Source organism: Bos taurus, chromosome 1, assembly GCF_002263795.3.
Source record: "Bos taurus isolate L1 Dominette 01449 registration number 42190680 breed Hereford chromosome 1, ARS-UCD2.0, whole genome shotgun sequence".
Taxonomy (NCBI): Eukaryota; Metazoa; Chordata; class Mammalia; order Artiodactyla; family Bovidae; genus Bos; species Bos taurus.
The window spans coordinates 67,154,018-67,169,204 of NC_037328.1; the positions used below are offsets into that span (position 1 = coordinate 67,154,018).

The 15,187-nt window shown below is 39.3% G+C and overlaps 1 protein-coding gene across 1 annotated transcript in view; it reads left to right on the top strand.

Annotated features, from left to right (window-relative positions):
• Nucleotides 1-15,187, top strand: part of SLC49A4 (solute carrier family 49 member 4) — an 88,625-nt gene that overhangs the window by 32,418 nt on the left and 41,020 nt on the right. The window contains exon 4 of the mRNA NM_001101287.1: nucleotides 11,124-11,253. Within this exon, the coding sequence (NP_001094757.1) occupies nucleotides 11,124-11,253 (130 nt within the window). The remainder of the gene's footprint in view (nucleotides 1-11,123; nucleotides 11,254-15,187) is intronic.

A 15,187-nucleotide genomic window follows, 5' to 3' on the forward strand; every position in this document is an offset into this window, starting at 1 on the left:
TTCTTTCTGTATTCAGAACACTTTTTGTAAGTGTTTCACTATGTACCAAACACCATGGTAAGCACTGGGAATTGACAAGATGACTGATGAGATCATTACAATACAAATAAGGATATACAGAGCTTGGGAAGCCTAACTGACCTGGCTTTGGAGAGAAGTTGAAGAGTCAGGGAAGACTTTACTAGGAATGTGATAATTAAAGCTAAGAACTTCACAGGTGTTCACTGAATGTTCACGTGGGTTAAGGTGTCCCTCATAGAAGGGCAGACAAGGTATATGAGAGCTCAGTATGTCCAGGGAACTGCATGTAATTTTGTATGGCAAGAGTAGTGTGAGTATGTGTTTGGGTGTAGGTAGCAAGTGACAGAAAATGAGACTGAAAAGGTAAAGGAGCAGATTATGATGAACTTCGTATTAGTTCATGTATTTGCTCATTAATTTAACAAATATATTTTGAGCTCCTATCTATCTTTAAGTGTTCTAGGCACTGAGGTAAACATAGTTCCTGCCCAGACAGAACTTAGTGTCGCAAAGCATATAGACAAACAAGCAGTTGTAAAACAAGGTGCTAGGGGCTAAAATGAAAGACCTACAATTGCTTTGATTGCTCAGAGGAGAAGCACCTAACCAGATTCTGGAGGTCGAATAGAAGTTCCTGAAGGCACATAATCTAATTTGGAACCTACGGAATGAGAGAGCGTTAGCCAAATATAATGGGGAGAAGGAAGAACAGATTAGAGAGAGAGAACCATGGAGGAGAAACCTCCAGTAAGAGGGGAGAGCCTGCTACAATCAAGCAGCTGAAGAGTGGTGAAAGATGCAGCTAGAGAGGTAAGTCAGGCCACACAAGCCTCCTAAGCAGAGGTAAAGTGTTTGAAGTTCACCAGATTGTAGGCAGAGACCACACTCCAGGGACTTCTACACTAGAGAGCTATATGATGGAACTTATATCTCAGAAATCTGATGTGGAGGGGGTAAAAGTGAAATTAGAGGTGGTGGTGGTAAATAAAGCTCCCTGTAGACGACTCACTCCTTTTAAAGAAAGAAGCTGAAATGTAAGAATAATAAAACCAAAAGTAGGTAAAACAAATTTTGAACTTTATTTTGGTTATATCATTTCTTTTTGTTGATAGCTTAGGCAGTTGTTGTGTCTTTTAAATGACTGGATTTTAGGCACTACTGGGCATGTATTAATGCTCTACATCCTCTGGCTAATGATTCCAAGGCTGTCAAGCAGAAATCCCTATTCAAAGCTTCCAGCTATTGCTTCAGTGCTTTCATATTTTCCCATTTGTTTTCTTGAGGTAATGTCCCATGACCCTTCTTTCCATTAAAAAATAGTTTGCTTAGAATCATGACCTTAAGAGATTAATGATTCTTAAACTAAAATTATTGCAAACAAAGACATTATAAGTAAGCTGTAGACCAGTACACATAGGCACATAAGTCCTGAACAAACTACTAGCAAACCAAGTCCAGTAACATAATAAGGATTATACACCACCACCAAATGGGTTGTATTCCTGGAATACAAGTTGGTTTAACATTCAAAATCCAATTAATATAATATGTTAATAGAATAAAGGAGAAAAGCTATGTGATCGTCTTAATAGATGGGGGGGGGAAAAAAGCATTTGACAAATCCAGCACCCTTTCAAGATAAAAACATCCCCAAATTAGAAATAGACAGGAACTCCCTCAACCTAGTAATATTAGGGCATCTATGAAAAACACATAGATAAGATCACATTTAATGGTCAAAGACTAAATGCATCCCCCCCGCCCCGAGAACAGGATCAGCGAGTAAGAAAAAGAACTAAAAGTCGTCTAGATCAGAAAGGAGGAAGTAAAACTATATTTGTTGAAAATGCCATGATCTTGAATATATAAAAATCCTTTGTAAATTACTAAAAAAGACTAATAGATCTAAAACACAAATTCAGCAAAAACGAACAAGCTCATCCTAAAAAAAAAAGTTTTAGGATGCATGATTAATATATAAAAATCAACTATTTCGATACACTTGTAATGAACAGTCCAAATATGTAATTAGGAAAACAGTGCATTTGCAATAGCCTCAAAAAGAATAAAATATTCAGGAATAAATTTAACAAAATAAGCATAAAACCAGCACTCTGAAGACTATAAGGCACTGTTGGAAACAATTAAAGAAGACCTAAGGAAATGGAAAGACATCCTGTTCATGTGTTGGAAGTTTTAATATTGAAGATGGTAATACTACCCACATGTATCTACAAATTAAATGCAATCGCAATTAATATTTAGCTGCCTTTGTTACAGAAATTGACAAACATCCTAAAATTTGTATGGAAATGCAAGGGACTCAGAATAGCCAAAACAGCCTTGAAATGGAATAACATTGGAGAATTCACAATTCCCAGTTTCAAAACTTACTACAAAGCTTCACTGATCAAGACAGCATGATACTGGTATAATGACAGGCATGTAAATCAACAGAACAGAAGTGAGATCCCAAAAAATAAACCATTACATTTATAGTGAAATGACTTTTCAACTTTTTTATTATAGTCAATTGACTTTTGACAACAGTGCCAAGCCAATTCAAAGGGAAAAGAAAAGTGATATTGGAATAACTGGATCAGTTCAGTTCAGTCGCTCAGTCGTGTCCGACTCTTTGCGACCCCATGAATCGCAGCACGCCAGGCCTCCCTTTCCATCACCAACTCCCGGAGTTCACTCAAACTCATGTCCATCGAGTCAGTGATGACATCCAGCCATCTCATCCTCTGTCGTCCCCTTCTCTTCCCACCCCCAATCCCTCCCAGCATCAGGGTTTTTTCCAGTGAGTCGACTCTTTGCATGCGGTGGCCAAAGTATTGGAGTTTCAGCTTCAGCATCAGTCCTTCCAATGAACACCCAGGACTGATCTCCGTTAGAATGGACTGGTTGGATCTCCTTGCAGTCCACAGGACTCTCAAGAGTCTTCTCCAGCATCACAGTTCAAAAGCATCAATTCTTCAGCACTCAGCTTTCTTCACAGTCCAACTCTCACATCCATACATGACCACTGGAAAAACCATAGCCTTGACTAGATGGACCCTCATTGGCAAAGTAACGTCTCTGCTTTTGAATATGCTATCTAGATTGGTCATAATTTTCCTTCCAAGGAGTAAGCGTCTTTTAATTTCATGACTGCAATCACCATCTGCACTGATTTTGGAGTCCCAAAAAATAACTGGATAGCCACATGCAAAAGAATCAATTTGAATCCATTCCTTTCCCCATGTATAAAAATTAACTCAAAATAGATCATAAACCTAAATGTAAGAACTAAAATTATAAACTCTTAGAAAAAACATAGGAATAAGTGTTCATGACTTGGGTTAGGTGAATCCTTTTTTAAAAGGACACCAAGAGTACAAATGGCAAAAGAGAAAAATAGAAAAATTGGATTTCGTTAAAATTGAAATCTTGTCCTTCTAAAGATACCATCAACAAAATGACAAGACAACCCACAGAATGGGAGAAAATAGTTATAAATCATATATCTGATAAGGAACTTGTATCCAGAATATATTTTAAAAAACTCTTAGAATCCAGCAACAAAAAGTCAGTTTGATTACCAAATGGACAAAAGACTTGAAATAAACATTTCTCCAAAGAAGATATACAAATGGCCAACAAGCACATGAAAAGATCTTCATTGTCATTAGTCATTAGGAAAAGGCAAATCAAAACTGTAATGAGATAAACTTTACAATCTAGTAGGGTGACTATAATCAATAAAATGGAAAATACAGTAACAAGTGTTGAGAAAGTGGAGAAATTGGAACCCTCATACATTGCTGGTAGGAATATGAAAGGGTACAACCACTTTGGAAATAGTTTGGCAGTTTCTCAAAATGTTAAACATAGATTACCATATGACCCACCAGTTCCATTTCCAGGTATATGCCTAAAGAAATGAAAACATACATCCATGCAGAGATTTGTACACAAATATTCATAGTAACTATATTCATTATAGTCACAAAGTAGAAACAATCCAAATGTCAGTTAACTAAGTGGATTTTAAAATGTGATATATCCATTCAATGGAATACTGTTTGGCAAAAAAAATAAAGTACTGCTCCAACATGGGTGAATCTTGAAAACAATAAGCTAAGTAAAAGAAGCCAATCACAAAAGACTACGTATTATGAGATTCCATTTGTAAGAAATGTCCATAGTACTCAAATCCATAGAGATTGAAAGAAGATTAATGATTGCATAGGGCTGGGAAATTATTCAATATCACAGTAATCCAAGTCTATGCCCTGACCAGTAATGCTGAAGAAGCTGAAGTTGAATGGTTCTATGAAGTCCTAAAGACCTTCTAGAACTAGCACCCAAAAAAGATGTCCTCTTCTTTATAGTGGACTGGAATGCAAAAGTAGGAAGTCAAGAGATACCTGGAGTAAAATTTGGCTTTGGAGTACAAAACAAAGCAGGACAAACACAAACAGAGTTTTGCCAAGACAATGCACTGATCATATCAAACACCTTCTTCCAACAACACAAGAGAAGACTCTACACATGGACATCACCAGATGGGCAATACCAAAATCAGATTGATTATGTTCTTTGCAGCCAAAGATGAAGAAGCTCTATACAGGCAGCAAAAACAAGACTGGGAGCTGACTGTGGCTCAGATCATGAACTCTTTATTGCACAATTCAGACCTAAATAGAAGAAACTAGGGAAAATCACTAGACCATTCAGGTATCAATTCAGTTCAGTCACTCAGTCGTGTCCGACTCTTTGCTACCCCATGAATTGCAGCACCCCAGGCTTCCCTGTCCATCACCAACTCCCGGAGTTCACTCAAACTCATGTCCATTGAGTCAGTGATGACATCCAGCCATCTCATCCTCTGTCGTCCCCTTCTCCTCCCACCCCCAATCCCTCCCAGCATCAGGGTCTTTTCCAGTGAGTCAACGCTTTGCATGAGGTGGCCAAAGTATTGGAGTTTCAGCTTCAGCATCAGTCCTTCCAGTGAACACCCAAGGACTGATCTCCTTTAGGATGGACTGGTTGGATCTCCTTGCAGTCCAAGGGACTCTCAAGAGTCTTCTCCAACACCACAGTTCAAAAGCATCAAATCTTTGGCGCTCGGCTTTCTTCACAGTCCAACTCTCACACTGATACATGACCACTGGAAAAACCATAGTCTTGACTAGACAGACCTTTGTTGGCAAAGTAATGTCTCTGCTTTTCAATATGCTATCTAGGTTGGTCATAATTTTCCTTCCAAGGAGTAAGCGTCTTTTAATTTCATGGTTGCAGTCACCATCTGCAGTGATTTTGGAGCCCAGAAAAATAAAATCTGACACTGTTTTCCCCATCTATTTCCCATGAAGTGATGGGACCAGATGCCATGATCTTAGTTTTCTGAATGTTGAGTTTTAAGCCAACTTTTTCAGTCTTCTTTTTCACTTTCATCAGGAGGCTTTTTAGTTCCTCTTCACTTTCTGCCGTAAGGGTGGTGTCATCTGCATATCTGAGGTTATTGGTATTTCTCCTGGCAATCTTGATTCCAGCTTGTGCTTCTTCCAGCCCAGTGTTTCTCATGATGTACTCTGCATAGAAGTTAAATAAGCAGGGTGACAATATACAGCCTTGACGTACTCTTTTTCCTATTTGGAACCAATCTGTTGTTCCATGCCCAGTTCTAACTGTTGCTTCCTGACCTGCATATAGGTTTCTCAAGAGGCAGATCAGGTGGTCTGGTATTCCCATCTCTTTCAGAATTTTCCACAGTTTGTTGTGATCCACACAGTCAAAGGCTTTGGCATAGTCAATAAAGCAGAAATAGATGTTTTTCTGGAACTCTCTTCCTTTTTCCATGATCCAGCAGATGTTGGCAATTTGATCTCTGGTTCCTCTGCGTTTTCTAAAATCAGTTTGAACATCTGGAAGTTCATGGTTCACATATTGCTGAAGCCTGGCTTGGAGAATTTTGTACCTTACAAATAGCTGTGAAAAGACGAGAAGCGAAAAGCAAAGAAGAAAAGGAAAGATATACCCATTTGAATGCAGAGTTCCAAAGAATAGCAAGGAGAGATAAGAAAGCCTTCCTCAGTGATCAATGCAAAGAAATAGAGGAAAACAACAGAATGGGAAAGACGAGAGATCTCTTCAAGAAAATTAGAGATACCAAGGGAACATTTCATGAAAAGATGGGCTCAAAAAAGGACAGAAATGGTGTGGACCTAACAGAAGCAGAAGATATTAAGAAGAGGTGGCGAGAATACACAGAAGAACTGTACAAAAAAGATCTTCGTGACCCAGATAATTACGATGGTGTGATCACTCACCTAGAGCCAGACATTCTGGAATGTGAAGTCGAGTGGGCCTTAGGAAGCATCACTATGAACAAAGCTAGTGGAGGTGATGGAATTCCAGTGGAGCTATTTCAAATCATGAAAGGTGATGCTGTGAAAGTGCTGCACTCAATATGCCAGCAAGTTTGGAAAGCTCGGCAGTGGCTACAGGACTGGAAAAGGTCAGTTTTCATTCCAATCCCAAAGAAAGGCAATGCCACAGAATGCTCAAACTACCACAGACCATTCAGGTATGACCTAAATCAAATCCCTTACGATTATACAGTGGAAGTGAGAAATAGATTCAAGGGATTAGATATGATAGACAGACTGCTTGAAGACCTATGAACGGAGGTTCGTGACATTGTACCGGAGGCAGGGATCAAGACCATTCCCAAGAAAAAGAAATGCAAAAAAGGCAAAATGGTTGTCTTTGGAGGCCTTACAAATAGCTGTGAAAAGAAGAAATGAAATGCAAAGGAGAAAAAGAAAGATATACTCATTTGAATGCAGAGTTCTAAAGAATAGCAAGAAGAGAAAAGAAAGCCTTCCTCAGTGATCAATGCAAAGAAATAGAGGAGAACAACAGAATGGGAAAGACTAGTGATCTCTTCAAGAAAATTAGACATACCAAGGGAGTATTTCATGCAAAGATGGGCACAATAAAGGACAGAAATGGTATGGACCTAACAGAAGCAGAAGATATTAAGAAGAGGTGGCGAGAATACACAGAAGAACTATACAATAAAGGTCTTCATGACCCAGATAACCACGATGGTATGATCACTCACCTAAAGCTAGACATCCTGGAATGTGAAGTCAAGTGAGCCTTAGGAAGCATCACTACAAATAAAGGTAGTGGAGGTGGTGGAATTCCAGTTGAGCTATTTCAAATCCTAAAAGATGATGCTGTGAAAGTGCTGCACTCAATATGCCAGCAAATTTGGAAAACTCAGCAGTGGCCACAGGACTGGAAACAATCAGTTTTCATTCCAATCCCAAAGAAAGGCAATGTCAAAGAACGTTCAAACTACCACACAGTTGCACTCATCTCACACACTAGCAAAGTAATGCTCAAAATTCTCCAAGCCAGGCATCAATAGTACATGAACTGTGAACTTCCAGATGTTCAAGCTGGATTTAGAAAAAGCAGAGGAACCAGAGATTAAATCGGCAACATCCACTGGGTCATAAAAAAAGTAAGAGAGTTCCAGAAAAACATATATTTCTGCTTTGTTGACTACACCAAAGCCTTTGACTGTGTGGATACCAACAAACTGGAAAATTCTGAAAGAGATGGGAATACCAGACCACCATACCTGCCTCTTGAGAAATCTGTATGCAGGTCAAGAAGCAACAATTAGAACTGGACATGGAACAGCAGACTGGTTCCAAATCAGGAAAGGAGTATGTCAAGGCTATTTATTGTCACCCTGCTTATTTAATTTATATGGAGAGTACATCATGTGAAATGGTGGGCCGGATGATGCAGAAGCTAGAATCAAGATTTCTGGAAGAAATATTAATAACCTCAAATAATACAGATGACACCACCCTTACGGCAGAAAGTAAAGAAGAACTAAAGAGCTTCTAGATTAAAGTGAAAGAGGAGAGTGAAAAAATTGACTTAAAACTCAACATTCCAAAAACTAAGATCATGGCATCTGGTCCCATCCCTTCATGGTAAACAGTTGGGGAAACAATGGAAACAGTGAGAGACTTTATTTTGGGGGGCTCCAAAAATCACTGCAGATGGGCTCTGCGGCCATGAAATTAAAAGATGCTTGCTCCTTGTAAGAAAAGCTATGATCAACCTAGACAGCATATTAAAAAAGAGAGATATTACTTTACCAACAAAGGTCCATCTAGTCAAAGGTATGGTTTTTCCAATAGTCATGTATGTATGTGAGAGCTGGACTATAAAGAAAGCTGAGCACTGAAGAATTGGTGCTTTTGAACTGTGGTGCTGGAGAAGACTCTTGAGAGTCCCTTGGATTGCAAAGAGATCCAACCAGTCCATCCTAAAGGAAATCAGTCCTGCATATTCATTGGAAGGACTGATGTTGAGGCTGACACTCCAATACTTTGGCCACCTAATACGAAGAGCTGACTCATTGGAAAAGCCCCTGATGCTGGGAATGATTGAAGGCAGGAGGAGAAGGGGACAACAGAGGATGAGATCGTTGGATGACACCACTGGCTCAATGGACATGAGTTTGAGCAAGCTCTTGGAGTTGCTGATGGACAGGGAAGCCTGGTGTGCTGCAGTTTTTGGGGTCGCGTAGAGTCAGACATGACTGGGCGACTGAACTGACTGACAGAGTTTCTTTGGAGGATGATGGAAAAGTTTTAAACCTGTGGTGATGATTGTAAAACTTACTGAATTATGCACTTTAAATGTGTGAATTCTATATCTTATGAATTATATCTCAGTGAAGCTGTTTACAAAAATGCTGGTAGAAAGATGGACAAAGAATACAAATAAGGCAATCACAGAAGAAATACAAATGGCCACTAAGCATATGGAAGATGCTTATTCATTTTTACTCATAATTAAAAGGACTGTAAAGTAAAACAATGCATTAAATTTGTTCCTAAGATTGATAAAAAATAACAACATTGTTTGTGGTTAGTGTCTTATAGAAATATTGTTACCTTTTTGCTAAGAATATAGCCATAGACTTAGAATTATCCTACTGAAAGAACATCTAGAAATCACTTAGTCTATTCCCTTTATTGACTCAGAAAGAGTAAGGAATTCATTCAGTTTATAAGTTAATTAATGGGATATACTGGTCTATACTCCACGGTTTCCTGACTTTTCTATTAGAGTCATGCTTTTCTACTAAATTGAGCACAGTTAAAAGCTGGGACTTCCATGTGCCAGAATTCTGGAGGGAAAGATCAGGACTCCTAGGAACTTTTCCTTCTATAATGGTGCCCAAACTAAGATTGATCAGATGTTCATTTTACTTTTCATTGTTTCATGAGCGTGTGTGTGCTAAGTCATGTCTGAGTCTTTACGACCCTGTGAACTGTAGCCTACCAGGCTCCATTGTCTATGGGATTCTCCAGGCAAGAATACTGAAGTGGGTTGCCATGCCCTTCTCTGGGGGATCTTCCCAACCCAGAGATCAAACTTGCATCTCTTGTGGCTCCTACATTGCAAGCAGACTCTTTACCACTGAGCCACCAGGGAAGCCCTTTGATTGTTTAATAGCCTACATTAGCTGGTCTTGTGTTTGTTAAATTTTGCTCTCTGTCTCTTGATTTCTTTTTTGGGGGATGCTTCCCTGTCATGTTCAGATTTTCCATAAAGCCTATATATTAAGTCTGTTCTACACAAAGCATTAGAATATCCTATCATTGATCAAATAAACTTTTTCCTGTCCTAGTCTTACCAATTTTCTAGCCTAGTCTTTATTTTTGAAGGCCATGCTTATCAAACAGTCATCCTAGGCCTGTTTAAAGATCTCTGTTACAGATAATACTGTTGGCTTTTAATGGGCTTTCTCCATAGAGGAACATTTGTTTACTGCTTCAATCCTCTTTTTATGTAGTGTACCATACCATAAGTCTGCCATACTTATTTCCTTGTATGACTTCTTACCTGCTGGAAGTTATATCTTTGCACATCAATCTTTCTCACAAGACTGAGCTGTTTTGTCTAGGCAAGTACTATATTTTGCTTACCTGTATATAACTATTTGCTTATCTATATTTATCTGTATATACATTTATAGATATATCTGTATATATCTATATATGTATATTGTCACCCAGCTTATTTAACTTGTATGCAGAGGACATCATGCAAAATGCTGGGACAGAGGAAGCTCAAGCTGGAATCAAGATTGTTGGGAGAGAGATTAATAACCTCAGATATGCAGATGACATCACCCTTATGGCAGAAAACGAAGAGGAACTAAAGAGTCTCTTGATAAAGGTGAAAGAGGAGAGTCAAAAACGGGCTTAAAACTCAACATTCAGAAAACAAAGATCATGATACCTGGTCCCATCACTTCATGGCAAATAGATGGGGAAACAATGGAAACAGTGACAGACTTTATTTTCTTGGGCTCCAAAAATCACTGCAGATGGTGACTGCAGCCATGAAATTAAAAGACACTTGCTCCTTTGAAGAAGAGCTATGATTAACCTAGACAGTGTATTAAAAAGCAGAGATATTACTTTGCTGACAAAGGTCCACATAGTCAAAGCTATGGTTTTTCCAGTAGTCATGTACAGATGTTAGAATTGGACCATAAAGAAGACTGAGTGCTGAAGAATTGATACTTTTGAACTGTGGTGTTGGAAAAGACTCTTGAGAGTCCCTTGGACTGCAAGGATATCAAACCAGTCAGTCTTAAAAGAAATCAATCCTGAATATTCATTGGAAGGACTGATGCTGAAGCGGAAACTCCAGTACTTTGGCCATCTGATAGGAAGAGTCGACCCATTAGAAAAGACCCTGATGCTGGGAAAGATTGAAGGCAGGAGGAGAAGGGGACAACAGAGGACGAGACGGTTGAATGGCATCACGGACTCAATGGACATGAGTTTGAGCAAATTCCAGGAGATGGTGAAGGACAGGGAAGCCTCGCATACTGCAGTCCATGAGATTGCAAAGAATTGGACACAACTGAGTGACTGAGCAACAACAACAATATATCTAAAGCTGCATTGATGCCCAATAAATATTTGTTAGAGAAATACTTGAAATGTTGAACTTTTTGTGTTGTCTGATTAACATTTTACTTTTTTTGTTTCGTTTTTCAGAATTTGGAGGTGTCTGCTTACTATTTTCTGCAACTCTAGCTTATTTCCCACCTCGGCCACCTCTTCCTCCCAGTGTTGCTGCAGCTAGCCAGCGGCTGAGTTATCGACGGAGCTTTTGTAGATTATTAAGGTAAATTTTTTTTTTTTTGGTTGGGGGCGGGGAGCGGCAAGAATACTGGAGTGGTTTGCCATTTCCTTCTCCAGCAGATCTTTCCAACCCAGGGATTGAACCCAGGTCTCCCACGTTGTAGGCAGACACTTTACCGTCTGGGCAACCTTCGTTTCCAAGGCAAACCATTCAATATCACAGTAATCCAAGCCTATGCCCCAACCAGTAACAATGAAGAAGCTGAAGTTGAACGATTCTATGAAGACCTACAAGACCTTTTAGAACTAACACCCAAAAAAGATGTCCTTTTCATTATAGGGGACTAGAATGCAAAAGTAGGAAGTCAAGGAACACCTGGGGTAACAGGCAAATTTGGCCTTGGAGTACAGAATGAAGCAGGGCAAAGGCTAATAGAGTTTTGCCAAGAGAACCCACTGGTCATAGCAAACACCCTCTTCCAACAATACAAGAGAACCCTCTACAAATGGACATCACCAGATGGTCAACACCAAAATCAGATTGATTATATTCTTTGCAGCCAAAGAAGCTCTATATAGCCAGCAAAAACAAGACCAGGAGCTGACTGTGGCTCAGATCATGAACTCCTTATTGCCAAATTCAGACTTAAATTGAAGAAAGTAGGGAAAACCACTAGACCATTCAGGTATGACCTAAATCAAATCCCTTATGATTATACAGTAGAAGTGAGAAATAGATTTAAGGGACTAGATCTGATAGATAGAGTGCCTGATGAACTATGGACTGAGGTTCACAACATTGTACAGGAGACAGGGAATAAGACCATCCTCATGGAAAAGAAATGGAAAAAGGCAAAATGGTTGTCTGAGGAGGCCTTACAAATAGCTGTGAAAAGAAGAGAAGCAAAAAGCAAAGGAGAAAAGGAAAGATATACCCATCTGAATGCAGAGTTCCAAAGAATAGCAAGGAGAGATAAGAAAGCCTTCCTCAGCGATCAATGCAAAGAAATAGAGGAAAACAACAGAATGGGAAAGACTAGAGATCTCTTCAAGAAAATTAGAGTTACCAAGGGAACATTTCATGCAAAGTTGGGCTCGATAAAGGACAGAAATGTTATGGACTTAACAGAAGCAGAAGATATTAAGAAGAGGTGGCAAGAATATACAGAACTGTACAAAAAAGATCTTCACGACCCAGATAATCACGATAGTGTGATCACTCACCTAGAGCCAGACATCCTGGAATGTGAAGTCAAGTGGGCCTTAGGAAGCATCACTATGAACAAAGCTAGTGGAGGTGATGGAATTTCAGTTGAGCTATTTCACATCCTGAAAGATGATCCTATGAAAGTGCTGCACTCAATATGCCAGCAAGTTTGGAAAGCTCGGCAGTGGCTACAGGACTGGAAAAGGTCAGTTTTCATTCCAATCCCAAAGAAAGGAAATGCCAAAGAATGCTCAAACTACTGCACAATTGCAGTCATCTCACACGCTAGGAAAGTAATGCTCAAAATTCTCCAAGCCAGGCTTCAGCAATACGTGAATCATGAACTTCCAGATGTTCAAGCTGGTTTTAGAAAAGACAGAGGAACCCGAGATCAAATTGCCAACATCTGCTGGATCATGGAAAAAGGAAGAGACTTCTGGAAAAACATCTCTTTCTGCTTTATTGACTATGCCAAAGCCTTTGACTGTGGATCACAATAAACTGGAAAATTCTTCAAGTGATGGGAATACCAGACCACCTGACCTGCCTTTTGAGAAACCTATATGCAGGTCAGGAAGCAACAGTTAGAACTGGACATGGAAAAACAGACTGGTTCCAAATAGGAAAAGGAGTACGTCAAGGCTGTATAGTGTCACCCTGCTTATTTAACTTATATGCAGAGTACATCATGAGAAACGCTGGACTGGAAGAAGCACAAGCTGGAATCAAGATTGCCGGGAGAAATATCAATAACCTCGGATATGCAGGTGACACCACCCTTATGGCAGAAAGTGAAGAGGAACTAAAGAGCCTCTTGATGAAAGTGAAAGAGGAGAGTGAAACAGTTGGCTTAAAGCTCAACATTCAGAAAATGAAGATCATGGCATCTGGACCCATCACTTCATGGGAAATATATGGGGAAACAGTGGAAACAGTGTCAGATTTTATTTTTTGGAGCTCCAAAATCACTGCAGATGGTGATTGCAGCCATGAAATTAAAAGATGCTTATTCCTTGGAAGGAAAGTTATGATCAACCTAGATAGCATATTGAAAAGCAGAGACATTACTTTGCCAACAAAGGTCCGTCTAGTCAAGGCTATGGTTTTTCATGTGGTCATGTATGGATGTGAGAGTTGGACTGTGAAGAAAGCTGAGCACCGAAGAATTGATGCTTTTGAACTGTGGTGTTGGAGAAGACTCTTGAGAGTCCCTTGGACTGCAAGGAGATCCAACCAGTCCATTCTGAAGGAGATCAGCCCTGGGATTTCTTTGAAAGGAATGATGCTAAAGCTGAAACTCCAGTACTTTGGCCACTTCATGCGAAGAGTTGACTCATTGGAAAAGACTCTGATGCTAGGAGGGATTGGGGGCAGGAGGAGAAGGGGACGACAGAGGATGAGATGGCTGGATGGCATCACCGACTCGATGGACATGAGTTTGAGTGAACTCCGGGAGTTGGTGATGGACAGGGAGGCCTGGCTTGCTGCAGTCCATGGGGTCACAAACAGTCGATTCGCAAAGAGTCGGCAGTTAAAGTGGAATGTACTTCTGCCAAAAAGTAATGGAAAATTTCTCTTCACTGTGTTTTTAAGTTGAATTTAAATTAATTAAAATGAAATAAAATTAAATATTAGTTCCTCAGTCGCACTAACCACATTTCATGTGCTCAATAGCCACATTGCACAAGTGCCTACCATGGTAGGTAGCATAGCTATGTAACTCTGTTTCTCAAACTTTGATTCATAGCCAGCTAATTTAGTAGGCTGACCACCTTTTTTTCTTAAACAGAATAGAAAGGAATAAAATAGAACAGAAACTATTATTATATCACACGTAATAATGATACATATTTTGGAGTGATACTTTTGTTTCAGTACATACATACTGAATCTCTGTGTACTAAGTCACTAAGTAAATATTTCTTACTCTGGAATATAGTAAAAAGTTTTGAAAACCACATCTACAGCATCTAGTAAATTGCCTTCCACATAATAGGCAAAGTAATAATATTAATTCAGTTGACTTGTGATCAGTGGCACACATTTGTAAGTTGAGAGTTAAAATGATAGGTTTGGTTTTTTTCTAATGCTATTTAACCAAGTTTTTCTCCATGCAAAGCTAGAGGTTAGAGAGCAATAGGTAAGCTAGAGAGGTAGATTAAGGTCAGATTACACCATCCTAATAATTTGAACTATTCTGTGGGAAGTGAGGAGTCATGGCAGGGTTTTAAGGTAAGGAGTTATGGAAAATTCTGTTCGAGAAGGAAAAAACAACTTAAAATGATGATCACTTTGACCACAACAAACCACTTTGTGTTTGCTTCTAATTACCCTAGAGTCAAGATCTTTATTCTGTTTAAACTAGAGAGTATAAGTATAAGATCTTTCTTCTCGATTAAAGCCCCTTTGGGCTTTGGGCTCTCCAGGGGACTTCTTTGGACATGCCATGGTCCATTTCCCTAACCTACCTGTGTAATTCAAATCCCTGGTCCTTCAAAGAACTTCTGAAATCATTGCTTCCTAGATTAATTGGAATAACTGCTTCTCTAGATTCTAATTCCATTGTCTAGGCAGGAAAAAAAAAATCATTGGTTATGCTTCAAAGTTTCCATTGTCTACTTCCTGTCCACATGATTCCCATCACTTCAGATGTATATAACCTGTGTGACCTAGTGTAAACATTTCTCTCCCTTTATGTATCAGTTTAATGTTTGATGGTGGTTGTTTTTGACTTTTAGACTTAAAGAGAGTTAAGTTGAACATGTTCCTT